Raw genomic sequence first — 23,004 nt, forward strand, 5'->3', positions numbered from 1 at the left:
TCATAACATTCAATTGTTTTTAGCATGAGGAATTGCTAAGTGAAAGAATCAGGAGATGGTAACAGACTAGTTAATAATCACTGACTGAGACACAGTGAGCTTCAACTGTGCAATAAGGCACAAACAAATTTCTGTTAACGCATCACATTAACATGAACAAACTAGGAACTTCAGAATTAATACACTATAAGTAGTATTAATAAATTAACTCTTACATTATCCCTCTATGGACAACATTATGAAAAAATGTACAATTACAGATTTTGCTTTATTGTTCTACTACATCCACAAAATAGATCTATAAGTTTGTTTTGTAACATACAATATTTTTTTACAAAATGTCATTTACACATAACAGTGGACCATAAGTAGTATTTCTCACAGAAAGGGGCATACTATATATATATATATATATATATATATATATATATATATATATATATATATATATATATATATATATATATATATATATATATATATATATATATATATAATTTGAGAAATTCTTTGTGTTTAAGTTTAACTCAACCTGAGTGACAAAAGTATTCTTCATGAATTAATTGTGTTTATCAATAGTAAAATAAAGTTACATTTAGGTCATATTAACAAAACATTCTGTCCACAATCTAAAATTAAACGGTATACTGCAAGTAAAAATGTTTTTAATCCATTACCTACTCCATCTTGCCACAACTTTCCTCCTTCCATTAAATGTAAAACAGAGATTATGGGAACAAGCACTTCATAAATTGGCCACTGCCAGTTTGATGCATTGTTTTTAAATGATTTGAAAGACTTTAATACCATATGTACTGTATGTATGTGTTATAGAAGCAGAAATTATTTTTTACAAATTTACTACTACTAATAATAATAATAATAATAATAATAATAATAATATGCTTACCATGGTGTGCTTTGACCATGTGTCAGTCCTTATTCAAGCTGCCTTGGTAAGCAAACAGTTTACTTACATAGCAGGGAAAAAAGTATGAACTGGATAAGAGACCATCTGATGATATGAAGGTGAAAAGTAACAGGTGGGAAGATTTTAAATGATAAAATCCTCTGCTTTTGTTGTCATTAAATAACGGACATCCATAGCGGATCATTATTAAATCACTTATATTAAATAAATAAAATCACTCTTATTTTAAAACAATAAACCAAACACACACCGGCATGAACCATTATACAACCAATGAGTAAGATTAACTCAACAGTGACATATGAACCAACATTTTAATTATTTAACTTCAATTAATTGTGTAAGCAGAATAGCAAGTTTAACGATTTACACCTGGAGAACAGAGTTATAATTGTATACTTGTAATGTATATATTTATAATTTATGTGAACTGTATTTTTTAGTCATGGATGGAATAAACCAGGGGTGTCCAATCTTTAACCATAAAGGTTCATTGTGGGTGCAGATTTTCATTCCAAACAAGCAGAAGCCACACCTGATGGTCTATTGGTGGTCTATGGAATCAGGTGTGGCTTCTGTTAGACTGGAATGAAAACCTGCATGCACAATGGCCCTTTGCTGATAAGATAGGACACCCATAGAATAAACAGTCAATCCTGGTGTATTTTGTTAACATTTAAACAAACATCAGCTAACTTTTGTGTTAACTTTGTGACTGAGAATGTTACTTGTGGTGTATTAATGCTGAAGTTCATGGTTAGTTAAAAATAAATAATGCAGAAATAATGTTAATTAAGGGAAAGTAACATGAATTTAATTAGAATCCCCTATATATTCCTAAAGAATAATCACATTACGTTGATATTTTCAGCTCTTAGAAACTCTTTCAAAAACAAAGTATTTTAAATGGCTGATCTACATTTCAACCTCCCTAGAAAATATAGATAACTTTCTCTCTGCCTTGGATAGCAATCGGTTCATCTGGATGGCCAGATGGACAAACCCCCAAAACATCTGCAAATACATTCTCACATTTAATGTCTCTTACTGAGACATACAGTACACAAGCATTACATTATTACACAGGATTCTAATACTGAAGGCAACATTTCCTTCATATTGTGAGAGTGTAAAACGGTATAACGCTGAGTGCAGCATTTCACCAGTAGAGTGTGCTGTCCACAGCCTTTACTTCACTAGTGGAACAAAAAAATATATACTATAAAACACAATTTCAAGATGCAGAGACAAAAATAAAAATCACACCAACTGGAGATTTGTCTAAACATAGTAGCCATGCTGCAGACATGTACACATAAATAGGTATTATAGAAACACACAAACACTGATTGCATAAGTTTATTGGAAGCCCTAAAAGCTCATACACATACATGCAAGTACCTGAAGTTAGTCATTGTGGTGCTGACTACTGTGGGACTGGGAAACCTGGGGGTTGTGGTTTGAACAGTGGCGATTTGGGTTGGGGGACCAGGAGAACTTTAGAAAAGGACAAATAATGCCAAGGAAAATCAGTGAAAGATAGTTGCACATCTATGAATTAGTGACAAATGAATGATCAATAGAACCAAACCAGAGTTATTGCAATAAGAGTCATTGAAATAAATGAAAAGCAACCGAAATTTGTTGCTCGAAACCCATAGAAAACCTGTGGGGTAAACAGAAGAAGAGAGACCACCAGCATGAACCTCGAAATTTGAAAGATCTGGAGAGATACTGTATAGAGGAATGGTCTCAGATCCCTTGCCATGTATTCTCCAACCTCATCAGGCATTATAATAGAAGACTCGGAGCTGGTATCTTGGCAAGCAGAGGTAGCACATAGTAGTGACTAAAAGGGTGCCAATAATTGTTGCACACCTATATCTAAAGAATTTTTTATTTTTTTATAAACCTGTTGTTTTTGCAATTGTTTGATATCCATAAGAGCAGAGTACTTGTGAATATTTTGAACAAAAGATCAAAAGGTTAAACAAAGAATTTCACAGCCGCCTTTGCTCATATTTACCAAAGGTGCCAGTATTGATGGAGGGCACTGTACCTGCTCCATCACAGAAAAACCAAAAATTCAAAAAGGTTCTGCCAAGACAGCTACAGTGCCTTACATATATATACACCCTTTAATTTTTCCTAAATTTGTGGAGGCCAAGGGTAACTCTGAGGGAGTTGAAGACATCCACATCTCAGGTGGGAGAAGCTGTTCATAGGATAACCATAGCCTGGACACACCACCAAGTTGGCTATTACAGAAGAATGGCAGGTCTCATGAAATCCTGTTTGGAGTTTCGGCATATTGGAGACTCAGCAAATTAAAAATAATAATAATAAATTAATAAATAAATAAATAATTATTCTTCAATCATATTAGACCAAAACTGAACTTTTTGCCCACAAAGTGCTACATTTTACAGAAAGCAAACAGCATCGTGTTGAGTAACCCTTCACCTCTTGTTTATTTGCTAATGCCCTCATTACTTGACCACTGACATTTGGTGGTTGGTCTCCTCTAAGCAGAATCATAGCTGTTCTATATTATTTCCATTTTTGTAAAAATGTATTTAATGTTACAACATTGGAGTACAAACACTTCAAACTTTGGGATACATTTCATAACAAAACCTTGATTGATATAGTTCCAGAAATGTGTCCCAGACTTGCTTTGATAAATCCTTGTTTTTTACTAAGCTGTTTGTTTATGTATGTTCTCTAACAAACTCTGTCCTTCTAGGAATGGGAGGATTTATATTAAGAGCACACAGCATTTAAATGCACACAGGAGACGTCCATGCAGCTAATCATGTGACATCTGATGTACAACTGGTTGCACCACAACTAATTAAGGGTTTCTCAGCATTTCATAATTTATTTATTTGTAAATACATTTGAAAACTATGATTTACCCCCCATACTTCATGGGATATTTTGTGTAGTAGTGATGTTAAAAGTGACCTACGATGTAGCGATGACCACTTCCTCTGTGGTAACAGGCTGGGTTCTGGAGCGGTCCTGCGTGCGCCTGAGTCTCCGCTCCACTGCTACATTACGGGACCGAGGTTTGGGAACACCACTTTCTGCAGTCTTCTCAAGCTCCTGAAACATGGTAAGAAAAAAGTAAAATATTAAAGCCAACATGACTATACCTTTGAAATATTGCCAAGATATTTGACAATGGTTATAAGAGTACTCATTATCTCAGACTTCGAGTGTCATACCTAGACCAAGCTACACAAATTAGTTGACGTATGCACATATAGACTATAAAATTCTTATACCCTGAAGAGGGACCTCTTGGCTGCTACACTCATCTTTGCTCGCTCGTCTAACTTCTCGTCATCCACTAGGAAAAACAAAGTGGGTGTTTGTGAGTGAGTTTTTTCAGGTATATTGACTGATCATTTTTGTCTGTTGTATTGGAAAACAATCCATTAATGCAGATAAGCTCACCTTCTGCCTTATGTAGCTCCAGAGACCTAAATAGCAAGCAAAAAGTACAATAAGAACAAAGTGTTAGTGGTTGCAAAGAAACTGATTTGGGGGGGGGGGGTCAATAAAAGTATACCATCATTTCCATTATAGACTCATTGGCAAGACTTGCTTCAACATGAAAGCAATCTTGATCTTAAAATTAGGAGAGCACCATTTTAGTGAATGTTATCACATTTGCTTGTCTAACCATACCTATCAGACTGTAGCCTTTCAGCTGATGTGACTGGCTGAGTTCTGAACCTTTCAGAGGCCTTGCGATCATCACCAGGGTTGATATACCGTCTAGGTCGGCGTTGCCCCTTTTCTTGGTCAACAACCTCCGCTGGATCAGCCTCTATAGCAGCTGTGTCTATCTTAGACTCACTTCTTCATATTGGACAAGTGTGATATACAACAATGGAACAAAATGAACAATTTAGTAAAAACAAATAACTGTTAAAATGCAAAACACTATTGGCTTTACATTTTAGAGTTTAAAAGTATACACGTTTCTCTCAATAAATACTCTAGGATGAAGCAACAAATATATCAAAAGAAACCTCATGCAATAACCAATACCCACACAATCAATCTTGTTTATTTACTTAATATTTACACACATGCAACTGCTCAATAACAGCCATTTAACAAATCAAATATTTCCTTATTCTGGCAAAAAACAAAACGATATCCATTTATTCATTCTAGCAATTTATTAGGATTAGTTATTGTTAAGCTGGTCATTTTTTTTCCCCTCACAGACACATGTTTCCATAATACTTCAGCATCATATACTGCCCAATGCATCACAACAAAGTCAGATATCAGATCAACAAAGACAAAACTGAGGTTAATCCACGTAGACTAAAAGCATGTTAAAATTCACACCAGTTCAAACTGTCAGTAGATTAATGCAGATGTGTGCCTTTAGTTTGCTTGCTTAAAGACAATGTTAAAAACCATAAAGCCAGGAGAACAAAATAATGCCTCCATGTTGAAAGAATTAGTATTTGTAACTATTTCAAGTGCTATCGACGTACAATTCAGGCCTGCGTCCTGAGGCATTCTCCAGATAGGAATGCCTGAGTTTTGCCACAGAAACTCTTGTATCCAAAGCCCCTACTTCACCATTGGTGGTTCCTGTGTCCCTGGCATTCTGTCCCATCCCTGCTGCCATTATAGATTCTCGACTTGCAGCACGCTCAAGACAACGAATTGCTGCAGAACGCTGAGACACTCCAATATCTGACATAGAGCGAGTCCGAATTTTTGGCTTGACTTCATCCCTGCTTCTTCTGTGGCGGGCCTGAGGGAGGGAAGAACCACTCTGTAAGTAACTGCCTACTTCATCCAGTCTATGGTGCAAAGATGGGTCATTGCCCTCCTGTTGTGTTGGTGTGGTATCCATAGCTTCTGGCATGTCCCGATTTTTCTTCTTATGTCCATCTCCTTCCATTTGACCACCTGCTTGCCCAATTTGATCTTGGCCATCCCAATTACCTGACTGGCTGATCCTACGCACCCTACGTCCTTTCCAATCATCTTCAGATTGACTTAGCCTTCTGTGTCCGAGATGTTCCTCACCTTCCTCTGAGTGGCTGATCCTCCTTTGTCTGCATTGCAATTCTAACATATCTTTCTGGATCCTCTTTTGACCTTCACCATTTTCTACATCAACCTTTGAGTTCCTGTTTTTGTTCAGGTCCACCATATCAAACAATGCAATTCTCCCTCCACTTTGTCCATCTTTTATCTCAAAATGAGAAAGCCTTTTGTCAAGGCCTTGTGGAACATCTGATCTGCTGACCCAATTTTCAACCCGCCTTGATGGATCTTCAATGTGTTTAAAGTTCTGTAACTGTTCCACGGACTTCTCTATAATCCCATACAATTGTCCTTCACCATGATGCTGAACTTGACCTAACCTGCTTATTTGACCATCATCCCACCTCTCTTTCCCTTCTATCTTTTCACACCCAACACTTTCTCCTTGAATTCTCTTTTTGCTGCCCAGTCTGGCTCTTTCTTGAGGCTCACTAACTTTCCCATCACCTTGGCCTGCTCTGTTCTGAACATAGCTGGTCCCGGTATCTTCTTTACTTCCTTCCTCCCCTAATGGGCTGACTCTTTTTTCATCATGCCCTTCTTTCATCTCAAAGTTGCTAACAGCCCTGCTTCTGCCTTTATCTGCCCCCTCATTTAACTGGCTAACACTCACTCCACCTACTCGCTCAATCTCTTCTGATTGGCTGATTCTCCTGCTTCTCCTACCCTCCAAAACTTCTTCAGTGTGTCTCTGCATGGGGTCATCTACACTTCTCTCCCGGCGGCGGATTTCAGAAGGCAACACAGCTTTTCTGCTCTTCAGCAAGCATTCTGATGGTGGATCAGCCCTAGAAGCTGATCTACCATCTCTTTGGAAAAGTGGAATATGATCAGCACTGGCTCTTCGCCTGGATTCTACACCCTCCCTACCAATTGGTGTCAACCTAGGCATGTCTGCATTGCCCTGAGGATCTGGAGGCCCATGTTTTTTAGTAGGCCTGGGTGAAGAACCTGCAATATTTCCATTCAATGGAGCAGGTTGCTGGCTAGGCCAGTAGGAAGGACCATGGTGTGGAGTATGGCCGTAGACAGGATGCAGATCTTCAGTGGGACCATAAGGTAGAGGCTGCCCATGACTGTGTCCAGAAACAATTTGCCGAGTCTGTCCAAATGATGGAGACGCATGTCCAACCTTACATAGCAGAGGTTGGTGGTGAGAAGCATTGCCCACAAGCATTGGTTGATGGGTGTGTATACATTTTAATTCAGGTTGTTGGGCATTTCTAGTCTCAGGATACAATTGATGACAATCTCCGTCTGTAGAATGAGTCTGTGGGGGAATTCTACATATTTGATTCGGCTGTTGGACGTCCCTGTAATAGAGTGAAAGTTGTGCATAATCCGGCTGGCAACTCAAAGTTTTTGGATGCCCCTGAAGCCTCTGATCACAGTTTAGAGGCTCTACATTTGGTGCACACTGAGGTTCAGCTGAGAGTAAACACTGATGGTGAGTTGATTCTGTACTCTGTGCGCGTGGTGGTTCGGCACTGTGTGCTCGATAGTAATGCGAAGATTCTGTATTCAAATTCTGCTGTTGGCCTAGGGGCTGTGCAGTCCATGTTTGTAGGTGGAATGTAGATTCAGAGTGAGGGGCTAAATGTGATGAAGTATCGACAGGGAAACGTCGAACCGAGGATGCATCTGATCCTGAATCAGATGCCCGTCCTAAGCTCTCTTCCCTTGCCCGTCTCTCTCGCCCTCGTATTCTTCATAAGGGGATAAAAAAAAGCATAATATAAAAATATAAATGCATATACTTTCCAGTTCATGCAACGTTTCTACCTGGTTTAGTATCCTTTAACCAAAGCAAAAAAGCATATAGCTACAGTTCCCCAGTACTGAAGTAAACCAATGACTAGGATGTTAAAGTTTTAATTAGAGAGTATTTGCATCTGCATTGGGTAAACAGTATGTAACAAATACCTTTTACACATTTATACATATTCCCATTTTAAGAAACCACAATGGCTTCTAATTCTTTTGGCAAACATGACAAAAATAGGTATAAATTAAAGCTGTCCAAAGCATTAGGTGCATCATAATCATCTGTTTATTAACTGGGGTGTGTGTGTGTGTGTGTGTGTGTGTGTGTGTGTGTGTGTGTGTGTGTATTTAGTAATTGTATTATACAGTACTGTGCAAATGTTTTAGGCACATGTAAAGAAATGCTGTAGAGCAAAGATGCCTTCAAAATAATGGAATTAAATGTTTCTAAATTAAAAAATATACCATAAACAGCAATAAACAGAAGTATATGAAACAAAGCCAATATCTGGTGTGACAAAAAAAAAAAAAAAAAAATAGTCTCCGGTACAATTTGTGCAGTTTTATAAGGAAATGAACTGTAAGTTTTATTGAGCATCTTGCAGAACCAGTAACGGTTGTTTTTGGAAATTTTGACTGTCGCACTTCATCTTATTTTTGCAGGAAAACCCAGCAGCCTTCATTGTGTTTTTTGAATGAAAAGTGGTCTCTTGAGTAATATGCTGCTTTCTTTAGTGACATACGAACATTTTTCTGGAACATTTAATTTTGTGCTAGAAAACTAATGTTTGGGAATCTAAAATGGTTTTTGCACTGACTTGATAATGTAGAAGTCAAAGTTTGTACAAAAAAATAGGATGCCTAAAATTTTTGCACATTACTGTATATTATATTTATAACCATTCATTCACCATTGAGTAATGGCAAACCCTCAAATTCTAAAGTGGTGGATAACCAAATAACACTTCTTAGAAAGGAAAAATGCAGGAAGCATTAAGAAAACTATCTAGGATGTGCACATTAATGTGTCAGAGATATGGCATTCAGATTCCACATGAAGACATGAACAAATGTTCAGAGGGTATACCACAACATGAAAACTGGTAAGCCTCAAGAACAAAAAGACCAATGGAACCGTCTTACTTTTTTTTTTAAATTGCTGATGAAGGATAATTATGTAGTTTACCAAATAACGTACCCATCAACTAAGTTAAGTAATTAACTGAAAAGGACAAAAGTAAAATTGCACCTGGACTAAAATTGTAAGCTAGAAATATCCAGAAGATCTTAACCATAGTGCATAAGAATGCTTTTATACTTCTGCCCCTATTTTCAAAGTGACAAGTATTCAGCTTTTTCTACATGGATATGATAACAATCAAGAGTCAATGGCCCTTATTCATCAAAATTGCATAGAAATGAGTAAATGTTTAAGTTATAAGAATGCCATGCAAAATGATGTGTTTGATTAATGAAACTTGTGTACAACATTGAGTTGACCACAAGTTTGAGAGCAAATTGAGGAATCTCCATTGATCTTATGCAGACAAATATTCATCCAGCTTTCCTCATTTACCCAATCACTTGCAAACAGCACGCACCAATTTACCATACATGTAGATAAATTGGGATTTTTCATTTAAAAGAAACTGGCATTAAATGCATGTGCAGCAATAACCACTGAGCCAATATAATAGAAAATCTTTAAACAACACAGCTAGAACAAGAACAGTGTCATTGATACAAAATAATATTCTTGCATAGAACCCATGGTGTTTTTTTTGTTTGTTTGGGGTTGTTTTGCTTTTTTGTTTCCCTCAATCCAGCCAGAAGTACATTAATCTGGGCTAAAATATTTATATATTTATTTATATATTTATATTTATATATATATATATATATACACACACACACACACACACTAAATGAGAACGTATATTCTAATTATATTGATATTTTATTGTGCTATTTGTGTTTACTGTACACAACTGTCCTAATCATAGAAGTTTGAATATCAAGTCTAGTAGATCTGTCCTGTCACCATGAAGATGAGTATTATGTCAAGTTAATGTTAAAATGATACTCAAATTTATTTGCTGAATATTGTTGCTGTCTGTAATATTAGTATATGCTCTAAATTTTGATCTTATGCAACTTTGATAAATAAGGGCTAATAGATATATTTTAATCTCCAACAGAAAGCAAACATAATATCAATTCCTACAAATGTTTTTTATATATATATATATATATATATATATATATATATATATATATATATATATATATATATATATATATATATATAAAAAAGACATTTTGAAAATTTCAAACAAGTAATTATCCAGACTTGGTGATACTGAAAGGTGGACCAAACAAAATATTTTATATGAATGGTCAAAGAAAACTAATGGGTTGCCTGCCTTAGGAAGTCAGTAAGTGAGATTCAGACAGATGAAACTAGAGAAAAGCCAAGATAGGAGGGAAGAACTCAGGGGATGTCTTTGACTGGACACAATAGATGATGTCAGACAAAGGAATTTAGCATGCCCAGCAGGAATAGCTTAAAAGGGCACAAGCAATCGTGTACCTGGAGGGCCAGATGATATGTGAGTTTGTTTCACCATCCAAGTCTTTCTGAAGAGACCACTCACTTTAAGACAAAGACATCATGCTAAAGAACATCGGCCAAAACAAGGTAGCTTATAATGATAATAGAGGAATCAGAAAATGGTAAACATGTAACTGTGTTGCTATGACAATTTAACAACAATGCACTCAACTTTAATTGCAAGGTTCCAAACCATGGACAAGGACAATGTAGCTATGATTTGTGTTTATCACCATAATTGCAGGATATATTCTAAAGTTAATGTTTCCCATTTAAGTGTGATGCTGGGTCTTGACATTGCCTTAGGATTAATTTATCACTCCAACAAAACCACAATAGCCCAAAAGAGACTTTTTTGGAAATATGTTAAAAAAGACCTTTAGTAATGTTTGCCCATAACCTAGACTCTGCCAATACCACCAGAGCTCTGCCTTAAGGGCTCTGAATTACTGATCAGAAGGTTGCTTGAATCCAGTCATTTTTGAGTCCTTGAAGAAGGCCCTTTTTTAAGTTGCTTTGGATAAAAGCATCTACCAAATGAGCAAATGCAAATATAAAGCTCCTGATTGGTTAAATGTAATGCGATTGCCTTGCATAAAGGCATAAACTGAATTTGCAAGTGCAGCCATACAGCAGCATATCGCTATTGATTGCCGCAGCCAAAGTAGGTGAGGAAAGCAGGACAAAGTTGAGAATTTCTCGACTTTATGTGAATGAAAAGTGAATATTGCCTAGCGCTGACAAATCAGATTACTACACATGTCATGGGTCACGTCTAGGGTCAAAATTAGGCTATGCCAAAGTCAGCACATCTACAATGGAATGGAATCAATAGATGGAATCTGAATCATGGCACTTGTAGTAAGTACTTGGAGGTAGGGAGGTAGGCAGGTGTATGCAACATTGCCATATTACTAACATGAAAGTAAATTTTAGTGTTCATCAGTAAACCCAATGCCTAATTATGTTCTTTTTAAGGAAATAGTTCCAGCCAGCTACTGACCGATCAACATAGGTAAAAACTTAAGGCAAATCCACCTTTGTAGATTTGCTTAACTGCAATTTAAATAAATATAAAAAAATTAATAAATAAAAAAAAACCCCTCTACTGGTAGACTTATTTCTTCCTGCATACCACCTGCCACTGATTATTGGCTGCTACTTAGGGATGAAATTTAGAGAGATGTGATGCAATTGGCATTGGATGACACCCATTCTGTACCCCAATACCGAACTTGAATCAACTGAGTGATGAGAGGATTAAAACCACAGCTAACATTGTTTGACAGAAATTTAAGCACGTATAACATCGTGTATCCAGGGGGAAACTATGTTTTCCTCTAGCGACCTAAGCAATGGGGTTAAAACCAAACAGTAACGGGCATCATTATATAAAATCTAAAAGGGTGTTTAAGTACAACAATGGTAAGTGACTACATTGTAAATACACTACAAAGGATTATGGAGCTATCTAGTCCCTTGATCAGTGCTACAATGCATTTACACAACAGAGACCTAAAGGATGTAAAGGATAGCAAAAGAAACTGAGAATACACTCAGTCCCAAGGCTCTCCACTTATCCAGATTAACCGATCATCATTCCTTCAACATAATAATAAATCTAGATTAAGAAAGGTAAACGCTGATTTACTGACACTCAGGATTTTGTACAAGCTTGTGTTTGAACCATGATATATAAAAAGATATACTACACTAATCCAAGGACATACTAAAAGCAGAAGCTCATAGACTCACCCCTGTCGACTGAGGATGTATTGTGACTGCTGCTCAATGAACAGGTCTCCTGGGGAGATTCCATGGCGTGTGGAGGGCAACGAGGCACGGCGTGCTGCCCGGGGGGAGCTAGGCACTGCAGCAACACCTCTGACCTGTTGGGCTGGCCCTTTTTCCACAGTGGGTGGAGCTTCTTGTGGGCATGATCGCGGACTGCTGTCTTGTATTCTCTGGTAGTTCTTCAGGTTGACCCTTTTGCTCTCTTGCTCGGGATCCAACCTCTTGTCGCGAGAACTGAAAGTGTTTCGTCTTTCCCGGTGTGAGCGAGAGGCAGAATCATCAGTGGGCATGGAAACCCGGCCCACACCTGAGCTGCTATATCTTAACCTGTTGGCGTTACTGTCACACTCCTCTTCCTCTCTCCACTGTTCTCGTTTCTGACCATGCCCTCCATCAGGCAAAGCTTGTTTGTCCAGTGACCCTCTGCAGGCTCGTGTGTGTCGTGGTGTATAATCTATATCTGGCTCCTGGTCAAGGAGTATCCCATAACGTTCTGATAACTGCCGCCGGCGTTCGGCTTTGTAGCGAGCTATTCGTTCAGCTTTGGAGCTGAGGCTGGTCAGGTCTTGGCTTTCAGGGTTGGAAGCCTGATCAGGATGCACAGGAAATTGCGGATTGGGCCGCGTTTGTGTCCTTGATTGCCTCTCTGTGTTATCCAACTCATCACGACTGTAGCACCTCACTGTGGCAAAATGGGGGGGGGGGGGGGAAAGCAGAAAAACAAGTATGGACAGGATGTAGAAATGAATAACATTATTTCAGACAACATACTATGAGTTTTATCACTTCTTTTGCAAAGGAGATCTTGCAAACTATGTACTATTTACTTAATTTACCCTAACATTATTATATGAAGTGGAAAAATGGGGGTGTTTCACTTTAATTTGGGCATTTTTTTAGTTGACAAATGTCTGGTCATGTGACAAATAGTACAGCAGTCTATTTAGCATGAAGTGACTTCTGAAGTGAAGTGAGCACAATACCTGGCTCATTAGAGTCTGAAGCACGTGTATACCGTGGTGTGTCCTCCTCCAGTAGCCGATTGGTCACCAAGCCAGGTGTGTATTGCATGCTTGTAGCCAGGGCAGATGGCACATCTGTTTCTATACCCTCCAGCCTTCGTGCAATCCTCTCTTTTCTAGAGAGAATGCCATCTTATTTGATATTTTTCGGTTACTTTGAAATTGTGAAGTTAGTAGGTATATGCTCTAGAACAGGGGTTCTAATCTTTTTCCCCCAGTGCGACCCTTTTAAATCATTTAATGGGATGGCTGGGCCTACATTGATGCACAGACATGAGCCTGATTCATAGAGGAACACTCCAATAAAAATCTCACCTAATCTCAGAGCTTTTAACGGTCAGATGGTGCCATTACGCAACCTTGCATGCACCCATCAAATTTATTTTGTTCATCTTTTTAGCACCACATTCATGACACCCCAGGGATCACTTTGGGACCCTCATGGAGGTCATAATCCCCAGGTTAAGAACCTCTGCTCTAGAAATGTAATAATTAGTAGATATACTCACCTTTTCATTTTATTATCACTTGTGATATCCGTTTCAAAATGCTTTCGTAACTCTGAAACTATAAAGAGAGTCTGTGAGGGTTTCAAAAATCTCTAAAGTTCTCCAGGTGAAGGTTGGTGGCTTAGGATCACTCACCTTTGGGCAGCACAGCAAGGATTTTGTCGTTGATATCCGTGACAGTATGTGTGTTTTTGTATTCACTGGAAAAGTCTCTTGTAAAACTGTGAAGCACAGAAAAGTTAAGATCATTTAAAGATTCTTATTTCAGGAAACAAATATTCAAAACATGAATATTAGCCCTTCCTAAAAGCCTGAAAAACTATGGTCTCAGCAAAATGTTACTATCGCAGTCAGAAATGTCATGAACAGGAAGAGAATATATTTGAAGTAACCCAAAAGTAAAATGCTAACTTCCACATAGAGCACTTTAAGACCACCCACAATTTCTTAGTGATAAAGCAGCTTGAGACACTTTTAATAAACAAGGGTGTTCTGGAAGCCTACATCAGTACCATGCTTCTGTGTAATTCATTTTAAGATGAATTAGTAAATTGTGTCATGGACTCTGATCATCCTCATGGTCTGCCTACAGGAATAGATTAAGAGCCAAGTTATAAATACATGCTTTGAATTCTACATTCCCATGACACCATGCTTGCCCAGTCTAAACAGCGTACTCCAATTACCAACGTATGCAGTGAACACATACCGATTTTTAAATGTAAAAGTTCTGTCACCATAAACTATATTAATGCCTTAACCCAATATAAAGGCGCTATCCTTTTTCACCTTTTGGGGGTTGGGGGATGACCTACACAAGATAAGTAATGAACATAAAAGTCATCAATATTGAAATCAGGGCTTTAAAAAAAAAAAAAAAAAAAAAGCGTTTCAATATTGCTTTGTAATGAATATTTTATTTAAAAAAAAATTATACCATGTTCCTGCAAGTTCAAGCTTAAAATATCACTCACTGCATTTGTTTTATATCATGGATTATTTTCATGAAGGATTGATAATTCAAAAGCTGACTGTATTTGCTTTTAAAGATGACTAAACAAAACTCAAAACAAGTCCAGACCCAATAACAAAGCCAGAGAGTTTGGCAGATGGACAGCTTTGGCCTGAAATCTCTACAAACCCAGAGGCAAATGTTAGAGAATGGAACATGAACACACACACACACACATTTGTAACATAAGGTTCAATCAGATAACGCCACAAAGGGAGCTGCGCTATTCAAAGGCTCCATCACTTTGATCAGTCCATTCAGTGAACAATTCAAATAACAAATCACCTTTATCTACAGAGAGGTTTGTGCACCTGGATTTCCACATTAATGTCTCCTTAAGCATGCTCCAAGTTTCATGTATGGTTAAGCATTTGTGATACGATAATGACTCTTTAAAAGGCAGATAATCGACATATATTCCCAATGAACAGATGAGTCTGACCTGCTTAACCAAGGCCAATTCTTTTTTTTGTTGCTGTACACTGAAGACAGTAGAGGTTTGGGATCAAAAGATGAACGAGACGACAGATCAGAATTTCAGCTTTCATTTCCTAATATTTACATTTAGATGTGTTAAACAACTTGGAACATGGCACATTTTGTTTGAACCTGCCCATTTTCCCAATGTGACTAACTTTGGAATTCATTCTGTTGCGACCATCATGAGTTACATCAATAAAGAATAGTGAGCCCATTCCAGAAGCAGCCATGCAAGCCCAAGCCATGACACTACCTCAAACATTCATGATATCTAGATGATGTCAAAAGAAAGCTTAAATTCTGATCGATCATCTCGTTCATCTTTTGACCTCAGTCCCAAACGTCTTCAGTATATAGTAAAAACAAAAGTATTTGCCTTGCCATTCCAATACTTTCAGAGGGGACTAAATATAAAAACTATTTGTTTGGGGAAATTAATTTTCAAAAAAATAACTAAAATAGATTTTTTTTTTTTTTTTTTTTTAAGTAAAGAAGTAGAAGTCGACGGCAACTGCATCGATTGAGATGCCTCCATCGCCAACAAGTCAAGACCTTCTTGTCAGTAATTTTGATGCCTAAAATACCTTTCAAATGTACTTCAAACAGGAAGGGGGGGAAAAAAAAAAAAAAAAAAAAAAAAAACACGACATTTGACCTTGCTGGGGGTTCAGCAAGGTGGGAGGGTGTTAAAAACAGTAAACCTTGTAGTGGAATAAAACAAAAGCACACCTTGGTGCTTCTTTCTGTAGTACTGTAGCGTTGCAGATTTTAGCTGCCGAGTCACCACCAAGCCCTGTTAAAAAAAAAAAAAAAAAAAAAAAAAAAAAAAGAGAATTTTTTTTTTTTTTTACTTGGCTGGGAAACAGTATTCCTCACACCAAGAGAGGAACATACAGTGCCTTTATTAGGATGCCAACAAGGTCTAGAAACATTTTCCCTTCAGATGATGGAGTCAGACTAAAATGGCAGCAACTAAAAATCACCAACTTAAACAAAGCCATGAAGCTATTCCAGCGTAGACAAGTGCAGTGCTTATGTTATTGTCCTTTAGAAGTTTTATTAGATAGGCGCATACCTACAAACCTTAAAATGACCAACCTTGTCTGGGAAAGTAGGCCTCTATAAGCGCTTTCCACACTTAAACGTGCAGTTTATAATTTTTAAAGTTGTTCTGTTGTCAGCGAGACTATTGCAAGTGCTATTGCCAAAAAAAAAAAAATTAAAAAATAATAAAAAAAAAAGAAAAAGAAAAACACCTCACTGCCTCTGATGAAACTACACATGGTGCTTTTTTTCTTTTTAGGGAAAAGGTGCAGAGCGGAGTAGCTGTTACTTTTGCAAATTGAGCTATTTTCTGGGCCAGAAATTTACCATACTCTTGGGGGGGACTAAAAATTAACTGCATGGCAAAATTATTAATCAGTTTGTTTTTTTTTTGGTCTTACTTAAAATTATATAATAGGTCTAGTAATACCTTTAAATATCATCAACTGCACCTTTAAAAGCACTTCTCTCATGATTTTACCATATCTGTAAAATTAAAATTAAGAGTAGGCACTAAGATCAAAGCCCACAGGTTTGTGTTCTGTGCAAGTGCCAGAGCGAAGCTTAAGGATGCTGACTGGCACAAACCAACAACCTAGAGAGGGGTGGAATGGGGGATTTTCTAAAAATACAGAAAGGGGTGGACAAAGTGAAAAATAGACCTCTCTCTAAAAATGCCACCCCCTCATCTGTAAGCACATACAGCTCCCAGAGGAGAGACTGAAGTGGAAAAGTCATGTATTGCAACAAGAGAGATACATATATATATATATATAATATTATATATATACATACATACATATACATACATATACATATATATACATAATACATATATATACACACACATATATATATATATATATATATATATATATATATATATATATATATATATATATATAAAAATATACGTACACACACACACACACACATATATACACGTTATCTTCCTGGAGAAATAATAGAAAGTAAGTAAGTAAGTAGTAAGTCTTCGATTTGTGTAATCACTCATGACATTGACATGGTGTCAACAAAAAAAGCTGAGATGAATAAACTCAAGCATTAGATTAAGTAAGAGACAAGTTTCCAAAACAGTGAAGATTTTTCATATCAAAAACTTGTAGAGCAAAATAAGTACAACACTACATTGCCATTATGCACATTGCTTCCTGCCTCCTACTTCCCATAAGTTGGCAATGATGGATTGATCATCTTTAAACTCTGATATGAACAAAATCCGACTTTTACGCTCACACTTCAAACTGATTAAGACAAGGCAGTATCATGTACAAGCTCACAGCAAGTCCCACGCAAGTCACTCCTTCCCTCAAGTAGACATACATCTACCAGCACAACAATCACACACTTCATCCAATCCTGCTGCCAGGTGACAACATCCAGGCGAAAGGAACCAGGATCTTACCTCGGCTGTATTGTGCGACATGGCCAGGGTAGTTAGTAATCCACGCGTTCCGAAACATGTTGCAATGTAAAAAGTACGAGAAAATAAAATTTAAACGGAGATCGGACCAGACAGAGAGAGAGAGAGAGACAGGGCAAGACCTCAATGTGATGGAAATGCAGACCCATGCACAGTCCAGGGGAGGGGAGACAAATCACATACACATATGAGAGAGAGAGAGAGAGAGAGAGAGAGAGAGAGAAAAATGGGTGTTAAATCAGCTCGCAGGCTGTAATCTGACTGCAGGCAGAAATTAGCCTGGATGATATAAGTGGATTCCCAGACTTCTGGCTCATCTACCAACACACATGCAGAAGTTTAAAGGTATTAAATTACCAGGACTACAGCTGATGGTCTGTAAACGTGAATCACTAGTTGGTATCCAATTACTTATAAAAATGATGGCAACAGTAAATTAATGCGTGTGTGTGTGAGTGTGAGAGTGAGTGAGTGCGAGCGCATAAAATGTGTAGTCCAGGATGTGGGTGAGGACTCCCACCTTAGTCAGAAACACAGGAAAATATTTATCAGTATACATTTGAACGAACGTACACACCTATAACAATACTACCTCTCTCGATCGCTCTCTCTGACACACACACGTACATCGGGTTTTCTTGAAATATTTCGAGTTCACTAGAGGGCACAAGTGTGTGAAGGGGGGATGGGGGACGACACACATTAATATTCAAATGGCTGACCCACAGGAGGTACTGTGTGATTTGATTCCTCAATTATACATACAATTTTTTTTTATTTGACTTCTCCACACCACAAACAAGAAAGAGGAAGGGGGGGGGGTAAGGAAAGAAGCAGCAATGATCTTTTCATATTAGAAAAACAACCGATTTGTAAGTATAGCTTCCAGGACAGCAATAAAAATCACCAAAGAATTTTCTGTCATTTAAATAATCCAGTCTAAATTTTTTGCAACTTTGTTAATAAATTGATCTCTTTAGACCAAAAGATCATTATAATTTCTTAAACACAGTTAAACACTTGTTTACATAAAATAAATAAATACACACACATACATGCACTGTGTCCTCATCCCTGGCCTTTCACTACCCTGAAGATCCCCTTAATAAGGTAATGTGTGCTGTGATTGGTCAGGAGGCCAGTAAGTGGGTGGGGCAACCTTGTTTATCCTGCTGTTCTGTCCACGTGCTCTCCTGTGCACTTTCCTTTAGTCTGCTGCTCGTCTGGATCATCGCTTGTTCTTTTTCTTACCACTTTCATACCTTTGGGTCTTTTGGCAACTTATGTCTTTGTTCTTTTCAAGTCACATGTCCGTTTTCATCTTCATCAACACTACCTTGCCACTTTACTACCATCACTCCTAAATATTGCACAATCAGCCACACACTCACCCTCAGACGCAAATAAACAAACTTCTGCTTAATCCTGACACGCGCTCTGCTCACATGCACACTATTTTTAAGCTTAAGTGATATCCCTTAAAACACTTAAACCATACAGACACGTAGATGCTGCTACTCATACCGTTATTACTGCAATAATTCTGGAGCCAGAGTGTCTGGTCTTATATTTCTGGATTTTCTTAAAGAACCATTGCAAACAGCAATTTCACTCAATAGCATAGCTATTTTCAGGACAAACTAAAGAGTCTAAAAGGAAATTCTTAATTTTTAAAGAACTAAATTTATTGAAATGTGTATTTTTAAAGGATAATTATGGTTCTGCTGTAAGATTCTTGATATACGCATACCTGTGATCTCATCGCAATAACTGATTTCTGCCTTAATGTGCCAGGTTTTAAACCAATAAAATTGTTACACTTAAAAGCCAATGTTCTATCCATATAATGCCATTATCTTTGTATGTTATTCTGCTTAGCAACTAAAGCTTACTGATAACTTGATGATTAAAACGTATCCTCTTGTTTCGTTGTTTTATAAAAGCAATGTTAGGAGAGGGCGTGCATTACAGTGATTTTATCATGGGTAATGAGGTTTTAGGCACTCTGTGTCTTGTGCCTAAGAACACTGTTCCTTGTGACAAAATGACTATAATGCACGCCCTTGAGAGAGAGACAGAGTGACAGAGAGAGAGAGAGAGAGAGAGAGAGAGAGAGAGAGAGCACACGCGAGGGAGTGAGTCTGATTCTCTCTCTCCTCTGTCTGTATGTACATGTAGAACTGTATCATAGTATTTAAGAAATCTAAAGTCTAAATAGTTTCTATATACTCCACCTTTGTTTTTTATTATTGCATATATTTTTGATTTTTTTTATACATTTCTTTCAGATAACTTTATTATAATCGTTATTAGAATTATTAGAAAAGTTGACATTTATATGCCTATGTTGGATCAAACCCCTTCAGATCAACCGTACATGTTAATAACTAAGAAGATCAAATAAGTTAATAACTATAAATAACTACAGTTAGTAATTATAGACATTAATAAGAAATATAATAACTTTACAAATTAGTTTTAAAATAGTTAAAGCAGCAGCCCCCTCCTAACTATGCTTCCCAGACCACACTTTGAGAACATAAGAACATAACACACAACATAAATAAGACCAGGGAGGGGGGATCCAGTACTGTGATAGAGTCCTACAAGAGGCATGTGCATTGGCTTTAAAATGGATTTGTTTATCCATGTAGCATATGACTAATCTGGTAATCTTCTCCAGATACATTCAATCTTTGTACATGAAAAATTGCCATTTCAGTTAAGACAAAGAAAACTAGCAGGCCCAATAAAAGCATTGTGGAAAGTTTCTTTGTTTGGACAGCAGAGTACAAAGGAAACAAATTTCAGCCTGCATTCTCAAACATTAACCACAGATTACCAGCATACATACATGCACACCTGTCAATTTTACATTCCACCACATAAGCCTTTGGAAGGTCTGTAAGACTACAACCATTATATCAGTGATGCCTGGTGGTGATGGGGGGGGCTAAAATATATCAATAGCTCAACAGTGAAACTATTAGGGCTGAATAATGCAGTACATCACAAGGTCTCACTGATGGCATAATAAGAATGGTGAGATTGGCAGTCGTATTCGTGATTTCTGAGGTTTTTTTTTGTACGTATTTCAAGTTCATAAAGGGTTCAATGTAGTGTTTCCTCCCAATAACAATCAAGGTAAACAAAGTTGTGACACTCTTGTTCAAACCAAAAACAGTATTTGTGCATACTTTTAGTTTCTCCTTCAACAGTATTCTGGAGGGAAAAGGATGAAATATAAATAATTTACCTCATTTGAGTTCATTACACCCACAACTGAATTTTACATGAGCTCTCTCAATCATTCATGATGTGTTACCCCAAAATCTGCTTTAAGACATTTGTTAAAAGCAAATGATTTAATGTGAATGCTAAAAATAAAACCTTATATTGAGGTCTTATTTTTGAAAGACAGGGAGACTTGTCCCTGCTTTTATACCAGTCACTCCTGTATTATACTGTGTGTATAGTATTATTACACTTGTATTCAAGTATCATGAAGGCCACCAAAAAAAAACAAAAGGCAATTCATTGTTAAATCACAATTATGTCTGTAATAGTAGTCAGCCAAAATTCGATAGTTGTAACAGGCCTAATCCAGACAGCAGGTTTCTTTGAGACAATAACTGAATAAAATATTTTTTTGTGTGTGTGTGTAGTGAAGTTAGAAGTACATACATTTTTGTGCTATTCTTTGTCCTGGACCTCAGAGTGATTTTTTTTTCTTGCTGTTTACATGACCAGATTTGTAGGGTTTGCATGTTTACAAGACAGCATAAGCATATAAATGATTTGGAACATACAGAACTCAGGGCATATTTTTGTTCCCCAGTCCATCTTTCATCTTATATAGGCCAGAATACAGTTCTGTAGCCTCTTTATAAAAAAAAAAAACTATTTAAAAATAAAGAAAGATTGATAAATATTTGTGTATTACATATAAAAATATGCTACAACACATGCTATATTGTACATGAATATTGTTCAATTTGGATATGGTGTATTTTGTATAAATACAATTAAAAAAAACAAAAAAGAAAGAAAAAAAAACCAGTACATATTCTAATATTTAACATTTACATATTTCTTGGAATTTTTTGTTCCACTACATTTTTTTATTTGCCTGTTTCAGTGTCTAAAGTACTTGAATACTAAAACTGATTCTGACTTCTAAATAGGTGGTCAACAAAAAGGTTTTTGGTTTTGTTTTGTGAACCATTTTATCTTTTTATAAAAACTTTTATCCCCATTTCCTTCAGCCATGACACAGAGCTTTACACTTCACCATGAAGACTGCTTTCACATAACTACTCGAACTGCAGCATACTTTATTCACCAAGATAGCAACGTAAAATGGGTATACTTATCCCTTTGGGTTTGCAAGATTTGCTAGCACTGTGGATTTATTTTATATTTTGTTTTAGCATCTCTATGCAACTTTACTATAAATAAACGAACAAATATTAAAAAAAGATGGGGGGTAGGATAGCACAAAATTGTCTTAGCTACAAATGGAAGGACAATTGACCACTCTTTTGGTAGTTATAAGGGATAGGGTCAAATTATTTGAATTGTTAAGGCATTATTCAGTACAACAGTAAACCAATTCGATCCTGGGCTTGGGTTATTGTGTGTGTAGAGTTTCACATGTTCTCCTTGTGACAATGTTGGCTACCCTCAGGTTCTGTGGTTTCCTTCCTCACCCGAAAAACAAACCACTAGGTGAACTAGCTATGCGAATCTGAACGTGCGTTAGTGTGTATGCCCTGTGATGGACTGGCCTCCCTTCCAGAATGTCCATGCCTCATGCAAGTGTTTCCAGGACAGGCGACAGAGCCACTGGGACCCTGACTGTGATAAAGTAAAGTAATGTGGGTTACTTTGTAATGCCTAGCATGTGCAAACATGCACTGATCTAGACGAAATATTTTGTGCCAAACATATCATTTTTGTGTGCCTGTGTGTAGGAGTTTGAATATTTAAATAACGCCTTGAAAAATCTGAGTAGTAATTTTGCCAGGAATGCCCATCCCTAATTCTCATCCATATCAGGAGGAGTGTAGCCACATATAAAGCCACCTACATTAAAAAGAACAATGTCAAGTAAGCTGTGGCATCATTTACGACATATTTGGCAAGTATCTAATGTCAGAAGATGACCATGCATTCGCACATAAAGTGATTCTTCAGGAAAGCTCATCAGATCCTGAGAACAATAAGTAGAGAAAGATAAAATGTGCTAGATCATGATGGCACACTCGTGATGGTCAAGATGTAGCTACTGAAATGCTTAACCAAC

General features: G+C 37.1%; 1 protein-coding gene across 6 annotated transcripts in view; it reads right to left on the minus strand.

Annotated features, from left to right (window-relative positions):
* The window catches only part of svilb (supervillin b), a 66,749-nt gene that overhangs the window by 37,227 nt on the left and 6,518 nt on the right, over nucleotides 1-23,004 (minus strand). Inside the window, exons 1-12 of one of the 6 annotated variants that reach the window (XM_053651123.1) lie at nucleotides 17,682-17,875; nucleotides 15,941-16,004; nucleotides 13,855-13,940; nucleotides 13,720-13,777; nucleotides 13,172-13,326; nucleotides 12,150-12,870; nucleotides 5,455-7,725; nucleotides 4,628-4,801; nucleotides 4,394-4,419; nucleotides 4,222-4,286; nucleotides 3,903-4,039; nucleotides 2,333-2,428 (exon numbers count right to left, since the gene is read on the minus strand). In XM_053651123.1, coding sequence (XP_053507098.1) covers nucleotides 2,333-2,428; nucleotides 3,903-4,039; nucleotides 4,222-4,286; nucleotides 4,394-4,419; nucleotides 4,628-4,801; nucleotides 5,455-7,725; nucleotides 12,150-12,870; nucleotides 13,172-13,326; nucleotides 13,720-13,777; nucleotides 13,855-13,940; nucleotides 15,941-16,004; nucleotides 17,682-17,739 — 3,911 coding nt within the window. In that variant the 5' untranslated portion in view covers nucleotides 17,740-17,875. Of the gene's footprint in view, nucleotides 1-2,332; nucleotides 2,429-3,902; nucleotides 4,040-4,221; nucleotides 4,287-4,393; nucleotides 4,420-4,627; nucleotides 4,802-5,454; nucleotides 7,726-12,149; nucleotides 12,871-13,171; nucleotides 13,327-13,719; nucleotides 13,778-13,854; nucleotides 13,941-15,940; nucleotides 16,005-17,681; nucleotides 17,876-23,004 lie in introns of those variants that run through there. The other 5 variants (XM_053651124.1, XM_053651127.1, XM_053651125.1 and 2 more) reach the window with 5 other exon arrangements.

Source organism: Ictalurus furcatus, chromosome 20 (genome assembly GCF_023375685.1).
Source record: "Ictalurus furcatus strain D&B chromosome 20, Billie_1.0, whole genome shotgun sequence".
Classification (NCBI taxonomy): Eukaryota; Metazoa; Chordata; class Actinopteri; order Siluriformes; family Ictaluridae; genus Ictalurus; species Ictalurus furcatus.